This window comes from Mus caroli, unplaced genomic scaffold, assembly GCF_978045245.1.
Source record: "Mus caroli unplaced genomic scaffold, Mus_caroli_1 scaffold_8, whole genome shotgun sequence".
NCBI classification, from domain to species: Eukaryota; Metazoa; Chordata; class Mammalia; order Rodentia; family Muridae; genus Mus; species Mus caroli.
Window position 1 is genome coordinate 37835491 of NW_028227263.1, and position 19013 is coordinate 37854503.

At 36.1% G+C, this 19013-nt stretch overlaps 2 protein-coding genes across 3 annotated transcripts; one reads left to right on the plus strand and one right to left on the minus strand.

The window, feature by feature from the left end:
* Window positions 1-2863: 2863 nt before the first annotated feature.
* Window positions 2864-10390, minus strand: LOC110298415 (olfactory receptor 5P68). Of its 2 annotated transcripts, XM_085842518.1 has the most exons (2): window positions 10368-10390; window positions 2864-3791 (listed from the first exon to the last, which is right to left on the minus strand). In XM_085842518.1, exon 2 carries the CDS (start codon window positions 3623-3625, stop codon window positions 2864-2866), a length of 762 nt encoding a protein of 253 aa, XP_085698644.1. In that variant the 5' UTR covers window positions 3626-3791; window positions 10368-10390. The 2 variants fall into 2 exon arrangements, with proteins under 2 accessions (XP_085698644.1, XP_021023310.1); XM_021167651.2 differs by lacking the exon at window positions 10368-10390 and having other exon boundaries at window positions 2864-3809.
* Window positions 10391-16621: 6231 nt separating this feature from the next.
* On the plus strand, window positions 16622-17566 carry LOC147002886 (olfactory receptor 5P69). The gene has a single exon (XM_085842519.1). The coding sequence runs from the start codon at window positions 16622-16624 to the stop codon at window positions 17564-17566; it is 945 nt and encodes a 314-aa protein (XP_085698645.1).
* The last annotated feature ends 1447 nt before the right edge of the window (window positions 17567-19013 follow it).

The following is a 19013-nucleotide window of genomic DNA, read 5'->3' on the forward strand; positions in this document are numbered from 1 at the left end:
AGGTAGAACTCTGGTGGGGTGTGGGTCTTTCCTCTCTCTCTTCTCTGGGTCCCCCCCTTTTTAGTTCCCAACAGAGATGGGGGAGATGCATGGACAATAATTTCTGACACATACAACATGACAAATAGGATCCCTTTATATTGCTAATCTATCTGCTAAAGAAATAAGTTTTACTAAAATAAAAAAGTGTATTTGAGATCTGTAAGGGTCTTGCTTGGGCTTTTTTTGACAATAGAACTATCAGACTCTTTTCACCAAGTCTGCCTGATAAAATAAGTTTCTGATTTCCCTTCTGTTGTTTAGATAGCTTCTGGATCTATGTTCAAATTGGTTCATTTCTTTAGGTTTATCATATTTTTGTTTGTTTTTTTTGTTTGTTTAATTAATTAATTTATATTTTTACATTCCTATCAGATCACCACAGACTAAGTCTGTTCTTCAATAACAACAAAAACAATAGAAAGCCCACATATATGTGGAAGCTGAACAACACTCTACTCAATGATAACTTGGTCAAGGAAAAAATAAAGAAATGACTTTTTAGAATTTAATGAAAATGAAGTCATAATGTACTCAAACTTATGGGACACAAGGAAAGCAGTCCTAAGAGGAAAAGTCATAGGGTTTTTCTCCAAAAAGAAAGTGGAGAGAAGATACAGTAGTAGCTTGACAGCACACCTGAAAGCTCTAGAACAACAACAACAACAAAAAGAGAATACATCCAAGAGGAGTATCAAGTCAGCAGAAAATAAGCAAACTCAGGGCTGAAATCAAACTAATAGAAGCAAAAAGAACTATAAAAAGAAACAACCAAATCAGGAGCAGGTTCTTTGAGTTTATTCTTTCTTATACTTAGCTTTCTTTCTATTGAAAAAAAATTCATATAATATAATTTTCTATCACATTTTTACCTCTTACAGTTCCTCTAAGAACTTCCTCCCCTTCATCCCCACCCAAGTTTACAAAAATTCACGAAACAAAAACAAAACAAGGTCATACACAAAGAAAATACAAACAAATAATAGGTGAATTAGGTAAAAACATACAAAACAGTAAAATTTACACAAGTGTACAAAATTTCCATTTAATTTATTTTTTGTTGGTTATCTTCCTGAGCATGGGGTCTGCCTCAAAATGTAGTAGATATCCCCAATGAGACTGGAATAGCATTGATTTTTCCTTTGTCAGTTGGTATCAATTACAGATATCTTACTGTTTAAGGGAGGTAGCCTGTGGCTAATGCCCCATGTCAGTTTGCAGACCCTGTCAGTATTGAAATTAAGTGTATAGATGGTCACAGTCTCTGTGAATTTATATGAATATCAATGCTGTTTTGCCCAGAAGGAACTGTTTACTTGGAGTCAACTGTCACCTTTAACTCTTACAATCTTTCCATCTCTTCTTTTACATGCATCCTAGAGCCTGACTAATGCACATTCATACACACACACACACACACACACACACACACACACACACACACACACACACCGTGTGTGTGTGTGTATAATCCATATATTACATATATATACATATATATATAATCCATATATATATATTCCACATGTATGTCCCATATGGAATATGTTCATAAAATTGCATGACTGGTCAGTTTAAAATCCAGTGGGCAGGTGAACAATGTGAATATACTAGCAGGAGTTGATGCTACAGCTTGGAGTCCAAAGGCATGCTGGAGGCAGAAGATTCTCCTTTCAGAGGCTCTTATTCTCAAAACCTTTAGCTGATCCCCCCAAAATGTTCACACTGAGAGATATTGTGCCATATTCAATGAGTAGTAGTTGCTAATTACCACCCCATACTATTCAAAGCTTACTTGCATTGCTATTGGATTAAATATCTGAGCACTGCATTGTGTCAAGTGGACACATTAAATTAGCCATCTAATTGGAAGAATTTATCATAAAGGAATTTAGCATGAAATAGAGATACTGGCAATGAACAGTAGATCAATGTTGCTCCGAAGTCTATAAACTTTCTGAAAAAAAAGAGTAGGAGCACAGAATTGGGACAGAGAGAATATGTTTATGCTCCTAAATCAATGAGCTGAGTCAATGATGAGGATTCCAAGTATAAGGAAATAAGTTAAGAGAAAAATATCAATAAAAATTATATTCATTATCATAGAGATTAATAAGAACTCTTAGGATAAATTGAATATGGCTTTTAGGTAGAGCATATAGATTATACCAGGCTATTAATTCCACTATCATAATTTAAAAAAAAATGTTTCCTAGGGCATCACATCACCCTGCAGCATTTCATTGCCCTCACATAGGACACCCTTCCCCCAAGCAGCCAGTGTTGACTTCAGAGGACTAGAAGCTAATCTAATCAGGGGATTGGATCTAGTCATTATGAGTGTGAAAGATCCATTCAAATAGATAACACTACCACCAAAACCTCCAACAATTTTATTGTCTGATCTATTGTAACTTTATCACTTAGTGTACTAGTTTCTGCCTATAGTGGCTATAATACTATACATTTAAGGGTAGTTGTTATTGAAAATAGTCTGAGGCTTTAAAGACCATACAGTCAATAGTTTCTACACACCATAACACTTTTAAAATATGGATACAACTAAAAATGATTTTATCATATAATTTTGTGTAGAAAATTTTTGGTTATACTCAATATTTATTAAATATAATTTACTATGAACATATGACTTATTTCATATTGTACTAATACTCATTCTGTATATTGCTACCAAACTTCTATTTTTTAAAATATATGTCAAAACATGTATTTCAACCAAAAATTCTCAGTTGCCTTTCAATACTATTCATAATGTATACCACTGCTATACAATGTGTGACAAAGTAATGGATTGGCAGACATCTTAAGAAAATATTTTCTTACCAAGATGTCTCTTCAGAGCATCCTTATTCTCATTATTCCTGAGGCTGTAGATAAGTGGGTTCAACATGGGGATCACCACCATATAGAACACAGACACCACCTTGTTCTGGTCTGTGGAGTATCTGGACTTGGGCATCACATAAATGAATGTTATGGTACCATAAAACAGAGTGACTGCAGTGAGGTGGGAAGTGCAGGTGGAGAAGGCCTTGTGGCGGCCCTCAGTGGACCGCATCTTTAGGATGGTGATGAGGATGTAGGTGTAGGAAATGGCTATGACCAACATTGTGATCATAGTAACTGAGCCAGAAAAAAATGACGTTACCATTTCAGAGACACTGACATCAGAACAGGAGAGCGCCACCAAAGGAGCAAAATCACAGTAAAAGTGATCGATTCTATTTGGTCCACAGAAGAGAAAAGAAAGGAAGAATAAGGTGAAGGAGGAGGCATTAAGAAAACCCCCTATATAAGATCCCACAATCAACTGGATACAGACTTGTGTGGACATTTTAGTTGAATAAAGCAGTGGGCTACAGATTGCCATAAACCGATCATAAGCCATGGTAGCCAGAAGGAAGCATTCAACTGTACCACAAAAAGCAGCTAAGCTGAGCTGGATGGCACACCCAAGATAGGAAATGGTATTTTTCTCCACCAGGAAGTTTGCAAGCATATTGGGTGTGACAGAAGATGAGTAGCCTATGTCAACAGAAGCCAAGTGGCTAAGAAAAAAGTACATGGGGTGATGGAGCTGGGAGGAGACTCTGATGAGAAGGATGGTGCTGAGGTTTCCCAACACAGTCACCAGGTAGATGCACAGGATGATGGTGAAGAGGACAACTCTAAGGACTGGGTCATCTGTTAATCCCAATAAAATGAACTCTGTCACTGCAGTGTGGTTCCCATTGTGCAGGAAAGCCATGGGACAGTGTAGCTGCTGCCAGATCAAAGCTGTGATGAAGACAGTACAGGAATGGAATTTATGAAAATGAGGCCGCCTTTCCATTAACACACAGATAGAAGTTATCACAAACAAATATGTCATTCGAAATGTATAATTGAGTTACATTGGACTCTCAGTGTTTGCATATTTATATGTTTGTATTCTTTAATAAATTTCAAAATAAAATGCTGGATATTTCCTTCAAATAATATTCTTTAATCTACATTTATGTATATAATAAAGTATACTTATATATTCAAAAGTATATTTCCAAAGTGTGAGACTTATGAAAAATAAGCAGTTATCATAATACAAAAATTTACAATTATAAAACTATATAGTGAAGTGTTCAGTAATTGCTGAGTTTTGCTGAATCCATCCCATGTTACTTATATAGGGTTTAAAATATTTTATGGTTATCAACTGTTATTTTCATGGAATATTAGGCTTCTTGTTGATTTTATTTAATAATTGATAAACTATGTGATTTGAAAACATTAAATAATTTTACTTTATTTTGATCAAAATTTTGAAAGAATATAATTCTTCTTGTCAGACCTGAGAAATAGAAGTAGTATGCACTAAAATTACATATGGAATTTCCTGTTGTAAGCTTATTAAATATTTTTAAATGATTCTAAAAGCATCACTATTCTCTAAAATAATTTGATATATCAAATTCATAATATAAATTATGAAAAATATTTAGTGCATTATTATTTTTTATTAAAATACACCAGATCATTTCCTAGTTAGTTATGGTGCTTTCTCACTGGATTATGATAAACTCTCACAATTTTCAACAGAGGATACTGATCAATATATTTTCAAACTAACAAGTTAACAGGTTTATGAAGGTTCGTCAGCAAGAAGCAGATTGAGTCTGACTCCTCACATTTTATATTTAAATCCTTTTGTCCACAATGGTGACTGTGATCATGAAACACCCAGTCCATAAGCAAATGAGGTCTTTACACATGATCTTCCCTAGCAGTAAGCCACCAAAGCATCTCAAAGCTACTGCACTTATTAGTATGTTGGTGACTACTATGTGTGTACCCTTTTGAAAGTTGTGTTGGTTTGTGGTATTACCAGCCAAAGGATAAATAAGAAATATTTGACAGATTAGTTTTTTTTTTGTCTCATTATTCAGAACAATTTGCCAATGGAAATATAAGTTAAGTCCAAAAATGTTTAATTCCCTTCTATGGCACAATTCCTTGATTCCATTTGACTTAATTCTCTACCATAGTTTATAAATATAGTATATGTTCAAAGAATAAAGTATATTTATCTAGCAACAAAGTCCAAATCTTACCTCTTGAAATAACAATTGATTTCAATGTAAGATGTTCAAGGTTGTTATGATTTTATACCTACAAAGCTGTCTCCACTTTCATTATGGCACTGAGGATAAGTCCCTGCAGAGCCTCTGGATTCCAGTGTGAATTCAAATCATTAAAGATCATTAACTCATTCTCAGTGAATACTGAGCAGTTCATTTCATACAAACACAATTAATTTTCCTCTTTATGGGGGATTGGTATGATTTCACTTGATCATTATGCAAGATACGTGATACCAACTGAAATTCTTCCATTCTTAGGTAAATGTTTGAGTGAATATTTGATTCAGGCTAGCTCAAGCTGGAAAATATTAAACAGTTATAAAAAACAGAATCTTTTTGTTCCTTTCATTCTTGTACACCAATTTACTTTTAGCGTTTTAGTTGTTGATTTAACATACTCTTTTAAGCGACTGGTGAATATAAAGATGGATAAGATGTAAAATTTCTAAAGATAGAGACGATTATAAAGGCAAGAGTCTAAAATGTCATTGTTACCTTTAAAATAGTGAGTAGAAAATGTATTGATGATTTCTAAGTAACAAGATTTCATAATTCATGTTTCACATAATATGTGACAATTGGTCTCAGCTCATGTTTTATAAGGAAAGATAGAAAGCACAGTGATCCCAAAACTGAAAACTCAGCTCAACAGTCACTCTCGTCTTAATTATATTAAGTTCTTCACTGTATCTTTGGTATCACATAGGTAAAAGCAGTTGACCACTGGGTATCAATACATGTTTGTTCAAAGTGTTTCTGGTCCTTGTTGGCAGATGAGAAACAAAGACAGGATCACCACTGGAAGATCCTTGGTCCTAACCTGGAAGACAGACCAGTGAGTGACAAAAATACCCTGTATTAAAAATGGAAATGGTAGAAGATCAGGAAAGACAGTGACATTGTATTCTGACGTATGTGTGCATACCATGGCATGCACCTGGACTCAAATGAACACATGCATACATTATGAGTAAACACACAGCACACAAAATATACATAAAAAGCAGTAAAAGCTACCTTTGCTAAGCTATGTATATAATAGTTGATGTAAATTATTTCTGTTTTTAAGATTGTATCATGTAATTCAGGTTGACTTTGAACTTGCCAAGCAGCTAAGCAAGACCTTGAACTTCTGATTCTCCTGTCTCTATCTCTAAAGTATTTAATTTCCAAGTATCAAGTACTCAGTTTTTGTGGTGTTGGAGACTTAGCACAGAACTTTATGCATGCTATACAAAATTGGCCTATGTCAACAGGTCATTATCTCAGCATATTTTCATGATATAGTCACACACACACACACACACACACACACACGGACACAGACACACGGACACACAGGCATGGACACAAATGCACACATGCACATATGCACACACACATAATTATTCTTTTTGAAGATGAGAGTGAGAAAAGGTTGAGTTTAAATTACTTTTCTAGATGTATTCATGGGTCAGGTCAGAATTAATTTAAGATTGTGACTCAGGCTATATTGGATGCTAGAATGTATAGTTTGAATGATTTGCAACTAATAAGTCTTCATGAGAAAATTATTCATTCATCCACTTCTCTCAAAAATATATTGTTGAATATTAGAAAACTGAGTGAATACTATATATGGGTTAAAGAAAGTGGACCTCTTAGAAAATGTAGACTTCAGTGGAGAGGTTACTAGAGAAAAAAATGAATATATCAAACATAGAACATGGCAAGTAGTGTTGAATAAGCATCCTCCAGATTACATTAACACCTAATTCAGAAGCTCCAGATACCATGTTATTCCAGCACCAGTACTGGGTATCAATGTGATATTGAAATCAAGGCTATATATGCTGATTCACATTAAGCACAGTCCCTTTGACTTGAGGTCATTTTAACAAGAGAAGTAAGTCAAGTTTCATATTTTCCTGAGAGCTATTGTTGAGGTGAATGTGTAAGTTGCACTCACTTCTCTCACTTATCCATGATTTTGTGTTTTATGTCACATTTTCAAAGTATATTTTTATTTTAATTAATGTAAAATCAGATCATTTCTTGCCATCTCTTTACTCACTCCAACCTCTTCCATGCCATTTTACTCTCTTTCAAAATGATAGCCTGATTCTCTTTGATTTTTGTTATAGATATATTTAAATACATAATATGCAAATATAACCTGTGTAGTTCACCTAGGGTTGCTTCTGTGCATATGATTTTAATTGTGGCCACTTTGTTTTGAATGACAAATTAGAGGCTAATCCTTGAGAATATTTTCCTTCTACAAGCACCTTACTCAATTGGAGAGAAATAATGCCAGATACTAGAAATGTAACCAACTACAAAGGGCTAGTGAGGTTTTGTATCTCAGATGAGAGCCAGCTGCAACTACTAGATAAACACAATTCATGACAACATTCTAAAGCTTATTTTTGCACCAACAGATGAGTGAAACTCTTACTGAACATGCAAGAAATTTCTATTAGTAGCAGAAGGAGACTGTTACAAAAAAAAACCCCACATTGTATATAATACAGAAATCAAATGGCCTTTGGGAGCCCAGCTCAGCAGATAAGTCTATAGCACAAGTCCTATATCTAAGGCTCAATGAACATCTTGAAAGAGGAGGTTGAAATACTGTAAGAATCAAAGGACTAAGAAGCCATCTCTGAGACTATGGCTTCTAGGAATGACAGGGAAACTATAACCATAATACCAAGTCAGAAATATGGCTGTCTAGGTAAGACCTAAACAGTGAGCACACCAATAGTCATGCAAAGATGGAAGTGAGAATCTCACAGTTTTCCATCCCTAGACATACTATTTTTAATTTAGTTTTGATAGTTTCATACATAAGTATACTATTTACACTAGTTCCACCCCACTATCATCCCAGCTCCCATTTCCTCCTAATTTTCTCTCAAATTTATAATTTCTAACTTAATTATTATTTTTATAAACTCTTTCTTTCTCTTTAGCCTGATTACATTTATTTTTGCTGTTATATACAATTACTTGCTGTTGGGAGCTTGACCAGTTATGTGTCTCTCCATACTATAATGGTCAACAGAAAAAAAAAAAAAAAAAAAAGAACTTTGAGGTAGTACTATTTATCAGTAAATACAAATGTTTAGATGACAGTTTGTAATATCTCATCCATTTAAACAGACGATACAATGTGTTTCCATACTTTGATCTATGGCATCCCCTCCTATGGGTTTTTCTTGGGCTACAGTACAAGATGTGAGTTTCTACCAGCAGAATGAGCCTGAAATTCAATAAGAAAGCAATTAGTTGCACCCATAACCATCTCACCACTATTGTTCGAATAGGAAAGTTTTGACCAGAGTTTTGGTTAAAAAAAAAAAAAAAAAAAAAAAAAAAAAGAGGTAAAATGCAAGGAGATGACTGAAGAGGGCCGGGGTAGAGGAGAGAAAATTGGGTAGGCATGGAAATTGGGACATTCTTGGAGAAGTTAGAGGAGAAGAAACATGATCAAAGTGTGTACCATAAATAATAAGGTCACTCTGAAGACATCAACAATAACAACTTGTTAGTGCAATTCATACTGGCAAGCTGTAATTTCATAATTACATTTCTTTGAACTGTATATGGTATTTACAATATTCTCCATAACTCTCTCCTATTTTTTTTTTAGTTTCTTTCATCTTCTAAATGATGCCAATTCTTTCTTCATGTTATATGTGCTTAAAATTTGTCAACTATTTGTAATGGAGACTTTCAAATGTCAGACATGAATAAAAATACCAATAAATACACATGAATCCAATACCAACATAAATTATAACAGCTCTGATTTTGAATTCATTATTTGTTTTTACACAGAAAAGAGAAATGACCTTTATTAATAAAGTTATTTGGGAGGAAATATGGAAAGAAGCAGTAGTGAATATGATCAAAATGAATTAAATGAAATTCTCAGCAAAAATATTTTTAAAAATATATGTGTATTATATATTATCAGAGCTAATATCAACTTTATTATGCCATGTGTACAATGTATTAGGCAGACCTACCAAGAAAATGGACCAACACGCGTCTGAGATCAGGACACTGCTTTGTCACTGACAATCAATGGAACCCTAGACAACTGACACATAGGACAGAAAACCACCATTACTTTACTTTTAAAAAGAAAAGTCTTAGTGTCTTGTTTTTGAGTAAGATGATCTATATAATACCACCATGCATCATCATAAAACAAGTGAATGTTAACTTAATTATTAACACATCAGTCAACTCTTAATTCTAATATAAAATTATACAATTTCTATATCAAGAGAAATGGAAAACCATTACTGCCATTATCTGTGCCTCAACAATAAGGACAAATAGCAATAAATTGCCAACTTAAAGTAAGGCTATGTTTATAAGACTTATAGAATATGAGATTATGAGATTTTGAGTATCTATCTTGTTTTTAAAATTTCACTGAATATCCATCAGGATGGTGAAAATTACAGACAAATTATATGTAAATCCATGATATATACTAGCTTCCTGTGGTGTATTGAATATACTTGGCCCAGGGAATGGTAGTATTAGAAAGTGCCATTACTGAAGTAGGTGTTGCCTTGTTGGAGGAAATGTGTCATTGTGGGCATGAGCTTTAAGACCCTCTTCCTAACTGCCTGGGGGCCAATCTTCTGATATATCCAATCCAGTAGTGACAAGTGTGACAGGCCCTGAAAACCTGGGCACTGTCCCTAAGCGAAAAGTTCATGGAAACTTAGTCTCCTGGAATCGTGGCATCCTGTATAAAGAATGCTCCAATGTCCTTGCTTTAGTTGGTAAACGGATCTGTGTGCTTTCCCTTAATATTGCTTTATTACAAGTGCTCCTAAAGATTGATATTTTGGCATATAGATAAGTTAGATTCTAGGCAGTCCTTGATCCGACCCTGGGCATGGATAGCTAAGTCACCACCCTACACAGAAATTTACCATTATCTAGGAAGAAGGAAGTTTGTGACCTAAAGAAGAACCAGAGTAGATACTTAGAACTATAGATAGCTGAGTTACACCCATACACAAGTATTTACAATGGCCTAGGGGTAAGGTGGACTAGATTAGGAACTATGGCAAGTGCACGAAGCCCTTGCCCCTGGCTTCAAAGATTAAGTGGACTTGTTTTTGATCCCAGTTGTTAACATTGAATTTACCTCAGTTGGTTCCTGCCAGTCCTTCTGTGTTTGCATTAGTCTCTTTTGTGTAAGAATCCAGTAACCTCTTTGTTCATTGCTGCTGTGTCACCCAACTTCCCTATTTTCTTCTGTATAAAAAGTTTGATGCTTGATTTGACAAATTACATTCAGATCCACACTCCCTCGTTGAGTCTATCTGTCAATTCCAACCAACTCTTTGCCCACCTGTGACTAGAGACCCGTTCCATGCAGACAAGGGACCAAGAGGGTCTGCAGCATTCTCCTAGAGACCTTCAGATAAAGATATAGAACTCTCATCTCCTCCTACATCATGCTTGCCTGGATGCTGTCATGCTTCTTCTTTGATGATAATGGACTGAACCATTAAGCCTATAAGTCAACCCCAATTAATTGTTGTCCTTATAAGAGTTGCCTTGGCCATGGTGTCTGCTCACAGCAGTAAAACCTTAAGTAAAACATACCCATTAGTTACTTTTGGTGTGTATTAGTTTTTATTTTAAAAAAAAATATTTCCTTTCATTAAAAATAAATTCATTTATCATACATTATAATAGTTTAACCTTATAATAGTTTACACTCACACAACACTTCCCAGTTCCTCCTTACCTCCCCTCCCCTCCAATTACACTCTTTCTTCTACTCACTGGAAAAGGGCAATGTTCTAAGAGATAACCACCCAACATGACAAAATAAAATATAATAAGATAAAGTTAAAAGAATTATATAAAAGTTAGACACAGAAAACCAACAGAAGGAAGAGTACCAAGATCAGCCACAAGAATTCAGCTTGTTCTACTAGTCAGGATTCCCCAAAAAATACTAAGATAAAAGCTGTGATATATGCAGGGGAACTGGTGTGGACCTATATTGTCTCTGTGCATATTGATTCAGTCTCTTCAGATGAGGGAGAGCTAGATCTGTCTTAGATGCCTGAGTTCATATGGACCTTGCTTCATTGATTCAGAGGGCTTTGTTTTCTTGGTGCCTTCCATTCCCTCTGGCTCTTACAGTCTTTCTGCCTCCCCTTCTATGATTTTTCTGAGCTCTGAGTAAAGAGATTTGGGGGAGCCCTCTAATTTACTCTCTCTGTGAGGGTTCTTGTGGTTCTCTGCATCTCTTCCCTTCTGCTACAAGAGAAAGCTTCTCTGGTGAGAACTGAATATGGCACTGATCTATGAATGTAGCAGAATATTTTAGAAGTTATTTTATTGATTTTTTTTAGATAAGTATTATTTGGTTTTACCAGAGGTCTCTGAGATATCTACCCTCTCGTTAGTTCACGGTTACCCAAGAACTGTCAGATATAAGGTTTTGTTTTTATTTTTTCATGGAGTGGGTCTTATGTCAAATCAGAGATTGGTTGGCTATTCCATCATTGCCCTAGCATGTTTTCTAGGCAGGAAAGATTATAAGTCAAAGGTTTGGTGACTGAGTTGGTGGTTTTGTTTGTTTGTTTGTTTGTTTGTTTGTTTGTGCCTGACAAGCTCTCTTTCCTACACCGAAAAAAGTTAGAATGCAGGGGTGAAGGCTTTGTGTAGGCTCCAGATCAACTTCTTCATCTTCAATGAGTTGTGTGCATGCTGTCATTGGCAATAGTGTCCTATTGTCTGTTTGTGGAGAACAACTCTTTGTCTTAGCAACATTTTGCATTGTTTGGAAATTTCCATGGAACCTTCTTAGCCAACAACTCAAATAAATAAAACCCAGACACACTTGGAAGCTTTATCTGGGAATAGGAGATGGCTGGTTGAGATTCAGTATCTTCCATTATTAGGAGACCTCATTAGTATTACCTTCATATATTTTAGGAAGTTTCCACTCCACTAGGTTTGTATATCATCTCTCAAAAACCCTTCACTTACAGCTGTGTCTCAATGAAATCTCCCCTGCTACTGTATTGTCCCTCTACCCTCTCCATGTGATCTTTCAGATCCCATTCAAACCAAATATCACAGTCCATTCATAACACCTATTATGTTTCTCTTTTCAGGGAGATCCATGTGTGAGTTTAAAGAATACCTCTTTATTAATCTCTGGGTCTAGACTGTAGCTTAGATATCATTTGTTTAACAGTTGATATACACTTAAAAGTGGATACATACTATTTTATCTTTCTAGGTCTGAGTTACTTCACTCACATAACTCTTTTTCTAGATACATTTATTTGTCTGCAAATTTCATGATGTCATTTTTTTACTATTTCATTTATTTATATTCCAAATGTTGCCTCACTTCCTGATCCCCGCTCCAAGAGTTCTTCACTCCATCCTCCTTCTGTTTTGCCTCTGAGGGGTGCTCCTCACCCCACACCTCCTGCCCCCTTCACCCACAAACCCACTTCCAGATCACAACCCCTGTAGCCCCCTTCCTGGGACATCAAGTCTATACATAATTAGGCACATCTTCTCCCACTGAGACAAGAAAAGGCAGTTCTCTGCTACATATACCTGGGCCACATACTAACCCATGTATGCTTGTTGGTTGGTGGCCTACTCTCTGTGAGCCCCCCAGAAGCCCAGGTTAGTTGACACTGTTGGTCTTTGTATGGTGTTTCCATCCCCTTCAGCTCATTGCAATCCTTCACCTAACTCTTCCATAGGAGTCCCCAATCTCATTGTAATGGTTGACTGCATCTGTATCAGCTGCTGATAGGTCCTCTCATAGGAGCATAAAATACCATTAATAATAGTGTCAGAGTTTGTTGCCTGCCTATGAGATGGATCCCAAGTTGGGCAGATAATTGGATGGCCTTTCCTTCAGTCTCTGTGTCACCTGAGTTTTGGATTTTAGTCATTCTGATGGGTGAAAAGTGGAACCTCAGGGTTGTCTTGATTTGCATTCTCCTGATGACTATCAATATTGAACATCTCTTTTTCTTTTCCTTTTTTTCTTTTTCTTTTCTCTTTTCTTTTACTTTTTCTTTTACTTCTTTCTCTTTTTCTCCTGTTTTTAAGATTTATTCGGACTGGAGAGATGGCTCAGCAGTTAAGAGCACTGACTGCTCTTGTGAAGGTCCTGAGTTCAAATCCCAGCAACCACATGGTGGCTCACCACCATCCCTAATTAGCTCTGACATCCTCCTCTGGTGGGTCTGAAGACAGCTACAGTGTACTTACTTATATTAACAAATATTTATGTATTCATTTATTTATTTATTCATTTATTATATGTAAGTACACTGTAGCTCTCTTCAAATACTCCAGATGAGGGTGTCAGATATCGTTACAGATGGTTGTGAGTCACCACGTAGTTGCTGAGATTTGAATTGAGGATTTTCACAAAGGCAGTGAAGATCTTTTCTCAATCTGGGTTGCCATTCTGAACTATTTTCAGTGTCCTTTGCCTTACAGATGCTTCTCAGTTTCATGAGGTACCATTTATCAACTGTTGTTCTTAACATAATGAAAGTAAGACTAGCAAGAGAACTAAGGGGACTCTTTAAGTCAACTATGCTTTTTGTTCTACACTATATCATATAAGCTGACACCAACTGTCACTTTGAGGTATGAATTATGAAATGTTTATTTTTACCTGGAGATTATCCATACCTCTTTCTATTCACTACTTTTCATTTAACCATAATTTTTTAAACTCTTGACATAAAAATGTGAACACTTTAAATAAATGTTATTCAACTTCACATCACATCCTTGCCTATATTCAACAAAGTACCTAATACAGCATGTTACATTAATCATTTCATTAAAAGAATGAAAGAAAAGCTGATGCATATTGAAAGAAGACAAAATAGTCCATTTTAATGATTGGTTCAATTTCTACTAACTTGAACTAACCTGAAACAAGTATCAACTTGCACAAATATTCACCTAATAAAATTTGTAATCATGTACATCCCATAATTACCTAATGAAAGTGCATCAGTACTCATACAAAGAGGAAAACAAGCAATTGTTTGAGATAAACAGAGTTTTTGAAAATTAATTGTGTTTGTGTTAAATGATCTGCTCAGTACTCACTGGGATATTGGTAATGATTGCTGATAATTTGAATTCGCACTGGAACCTGGAGCCTCTGCAGGGACTTATCCTCAGTGACAAACAATGACAGTAGGAAACAGCTTTGCAGCTATAAAATTGTAGTAAGATTGAACTTCTTACTTTGAAATGAGTTCTTATTTCAAGAGGTAAGAGTTTGACTTTGTTGGTAAATGAAGATACTCTATTTTTTGAAATGTACTGTATTTATAAACATGGTGGAGAAACAAGTCAGATGGAATCATACAAGACAGGGGAAACAAAATTTCAAAAAATCACCTTCTATTTTATTAGTAAATTATCCAGAATGATAAGGCATAAAACTAAGTTTTCATAGATTCTTTAATTATATCTCCATTGGTAAGACCACAAACCAACATGACCTTCAAAGCTGTAAATGCATAGCATTCATCCAAAGGCTAACAAGACCTGCTTTGTGTATGGACTTAATGTGCCAGCCTCACAGGTATCACTTAGACAAATGAGGATGTAAGTATAAAATGTGAGGGATGACAGTCAATCTGCTCATTGCTGTGTAAACCTTGGTAAATCATTGCTGTGTAAACTTCTCAATTTCTGAGGCTTAGTATTGAATAGTGTCCTCTGCTGAAAATAATATGAATTCATTCTGACACACTCCACTTAGAAAGCACTGTGACACTGGGTAAGGAGTTGATATATCTAAACAGATAATTACTAGTAATATGCTAAATATTTATATTTTATACAATGGTAAAATTAATGTTTCAAATTACTTTAAAGAACAATGATTTATTCAGAAGAATTTTAAAAATTTAATGAGTTTACAACTGGAAGTCAGATTGGTAAATTTAATGTGACTATTATCACCAACATGATTAGCATCACCAACAAATCACCTTTCTATGTATTAACCATAGCAAAGTTGAAATGATGCCCTTCCATATTTCCCTGACTTGTGTACGGTTTGAACCACATTGTGACTGTCCATTAATAGTGTGGTTACTAACAGTAAAAGACTGAATTCAATGTGCCTAGTTTTCATATCTAATTATCTTTTGAAAATTTGATATTTTTATTTAGTTTATATGAGTGTTGCCTGCAGTACATACATGTACCATGTGAATGCCTGGTGCCTGTGAGGACCAGAAGAAGGCATTGTGTCTGAAGAACTGTAAAATCAGACTGCTGTGAATAACCACTGGGTGCTGGGAATCAGATTCAGGCAGGTCCTCTGCAAGTGCAGCCAGTGTGTCTAGTCAAGAGCAAGCTCTGAATTCCACAACATTTTACTTCATATTTATAACTTTACTCAAATAAAAGTGTTCCCTATTGTAAAATGGAAATTATAAAAGACTTAACTGCAAGTTGAAGGCTGGTGACACAGATCTTTAATATTGGCACTCAGGAAGCAGAGACAGGAAGTTCTCTATGAATTCAAGACCAGCCTGGTCTATATAGCAAGAAAGCCAGAACTACACATGGAAATCCTATTTTGAAAAACTGAAAAAGTAAAAGAAGTAATTAATATTTAATAAAATAAAAATATATAAATACATTTTTAACATTCCTATGATGGTGATTTAGTAAGCAGTCAAATAAATTTAGCAAAGATTAAGTCTTCATGGTATAATCCCATAATTTTATATTTTTATCATCTGTTATAATAAGCATTGCTATTTTGAAAAGACTTGTATAATTTTATGTTAATTTATCTCTTTATTTCTGTGAAGAGAATGGTGCAGGTAACATAGCATAGCTGTTTCAAATGACAGCATGGAGGGGTTAGTTCTCACTTCTCACCACTGATTTCAAGGAATAAAACTAGCTGTCATGTGTCAGGCTTGAAGGCAAGAGTAATTATCTGACAAGCCAACTCAACAGGCAAAATCTAAGGATTTTAAATATTTAACTTAATGAAACTTAGGTGAGGTATGTGGAACATTTGGAGAGTGGATCAGGGTGGGGGGATAAAATATGGAGTGTAAAAAATTAATAAAAAAAGAAAAAATACCATTGAATAAAAAAGATAAAGGAATATTTTATTGTAAACATTATAAATAAAAGTTCTTTATTATTTGCTATACATTTCTAGCTTATTTGATTAAATAGTTTGAAAAATTTATTGTGCAGAAATGAATAGACAATGAGAATCCTGAGTAAAACATGAATTGTTGATCCAGTTGTTGAATAATATATTGGTATGTAATGCACTCATTTTATGAAATAAAGTTGAATGAAATGTTTATAAATCCCTTCCTATGTCTGTCTCCATCACAGCCTTAATCTAGCATCAGCTACACTGTCCCATGGCTTTCTTGGAGGATGGGAACCACACATTAGTGACAGAGTTCATTTTATTGGGATTAACGGATGACAGAGTCCTCAGAGTCATCCTCTTCACCATCATCCTGTGCTTCTACCTGGTGACTGTGTTTGGAAACCTCAGCACCATCCTTCTCATCAGAGTCTCTTCCCAGCTCCATCACCCCATGTACTTTTTTCTCAGTCAGTTGGCTTCTGTTGACATGGGCCTTTCATCTTCTGTCACACCCAATATGCTTGTCAACTTCCTGGTAAAGCAAAATACCATCTCCTACATTGCATGTTCTATTCAGTTTGGCTTAGCTGCTTTCTTTGGGACAGTTGAATGCTTTCTTCTGGCTGCCATGGCTTATGATCGCTTTGTAGCAATCTGCAACCCACTGCTTTATTCCACAAAAATGTCTACAGAGTCCTGTATCCAGTTAGTCGTGGGATCTTATATAGGTGGCTTTCTTAATGCTTCTTCCTTCATCCTTTCATTCTTTTCTTTTATCTTCTGTGGACCAAATAGGATCAATCACTTTTACTGTGATTTGGCTCCTTTGGTGGAACTCTCCTGTTCTGATGTCAGTGTCTCTGTAGTTGTTACCTCATTTTCTGCTGGTTCAGTCACTGTGATCACAATGTTTGTCATAGCCATCTCCTATTCTTATATTCTCATCACCATCCTGAAGATGCACTCCACTGAGGGCAGACACAAGGCCTTCTCTACCTGCACCTCCCACCTCACTGCAGTCACTCTTTATTATGGCACCATTACATTCATTTATGTGATGCCCAAGTCCAGCTACTCCACAGACCAGAACAAGGTGGTGTCTGTGTTCTACATGGTGGTCATCCCCATGTTGAACCCCCTCATCTATAGCCTCAGGAATAATGAGATTAAGGGTGCTATCAAGAGACAGCTTGGAAAGAAAATGCTCTGTTAGAGAGTACTCTCATTTTTGGTGAAACCTAATATACTCACAGCAATTATGCAAGACCAATATGACCACCATCTCAAGTTATAAGACTTCTCCTTACTCTGTTCTCTCTCATCTCCTTTTCCGTCCAGTATATGTGGCTATTTTGTTTATCATATTTTACAATTTTTTCTTTACATTTAGTACATCCCAATCACAGCCCCTTTACCTTCACTCCTCCCTCTTCCACCCTTAAAATTTCTCTCCCCATTGCCCCCTCCCCTTCTGCTCAAACAAGGGGAGCTACTTGGTGTAAAACCTCACCCTAAGAGATCTAGCGCCAGCAGGGCTAGGCATATCCTCTCCTAAGGACACCCTATCAGACAGTACAGGTAGGAAGAAGTTGATCCTATGAAAGAGAAAATATCCTGAGTAGGCCACTTCTCTACTTGTTAGGGGACTTACAGGAAGTCCAAGCTTCCCATTGTGTTTAGGTTCAGCTCCGGCATGCTCCCTGGTTGGTGGCCCAGGCTTTGTGAGCCCTCATGGTCCCATGTTAATTAACTCTGAGGGTCTTCTTGTGGTATCTTTGACTCACAACTTGTTCCCTTCTATCCTCCATATTTCCACATCTGCCCAGGATCTTCCTGATGTTTGGCCATGGGTATCTGCATCTGTCTCTGTCCACTGCTGGGTGAAGCCTCTCAAGATGCAGTTGTGGTTTCCTTTCTTCAAACATAGGATAGTATCAGTTAAGATGTCAGGGGTTGGCTCTTTCCCATTTGCTGAACCTCAAGTTGTGACAGTTATTTGTTGGGTGTTCCCTCAGTCTCTGCACGGTCTTTATCCCTACATATCTTGTAAGCAAGACAAATTTTGCATTTAATGTTTTGAGGGTGGAATGATGAACACTTTCTCCTCTTGAAGTCCTGCCACTTTAGTCCCTGTATCCTCCTCTGGTAGGCATCTCTGCTAGGGTCAGCCCCATAAACTCTAGGTATGCTTTCCATTCCCAGGTTTTCAGCTAGTCACCAGAAATGCCCCCATTCCCCCACTGATTTTTATTCTCACTCCCAGCTCTCTCTATTGCCACCCTCTCTGAAAACCTAATCACTATCCCCATTCACCTCCTCACCTGTTTCCTAAGGATTCCCTCTCTACATCCACCTTTGATGGCGATTTAGTTTCCCCTTCTGAGTGAGACTCATGCATCCTCCCTTGGGACTTCCTTATTACCCAGTTTCTTGGAGGCTGGGGATTCTAGCATGGTTGTCCAGCACTTTATGGCTAATGTCCACTAATAAGTGAGTGCATGCTATATGTGTCTTTCTGGCTCTGTGTTACCTCACTCAGCATGATATTCTCAAGTTCCACTCAATTCCTTGAAAAACTCATGATGTTTTCGTTTTTAATAGCTGACTAATATTCCATTGCACAGACGTATGAAATTTTCTTTATCAATCCTTTAGTTGAG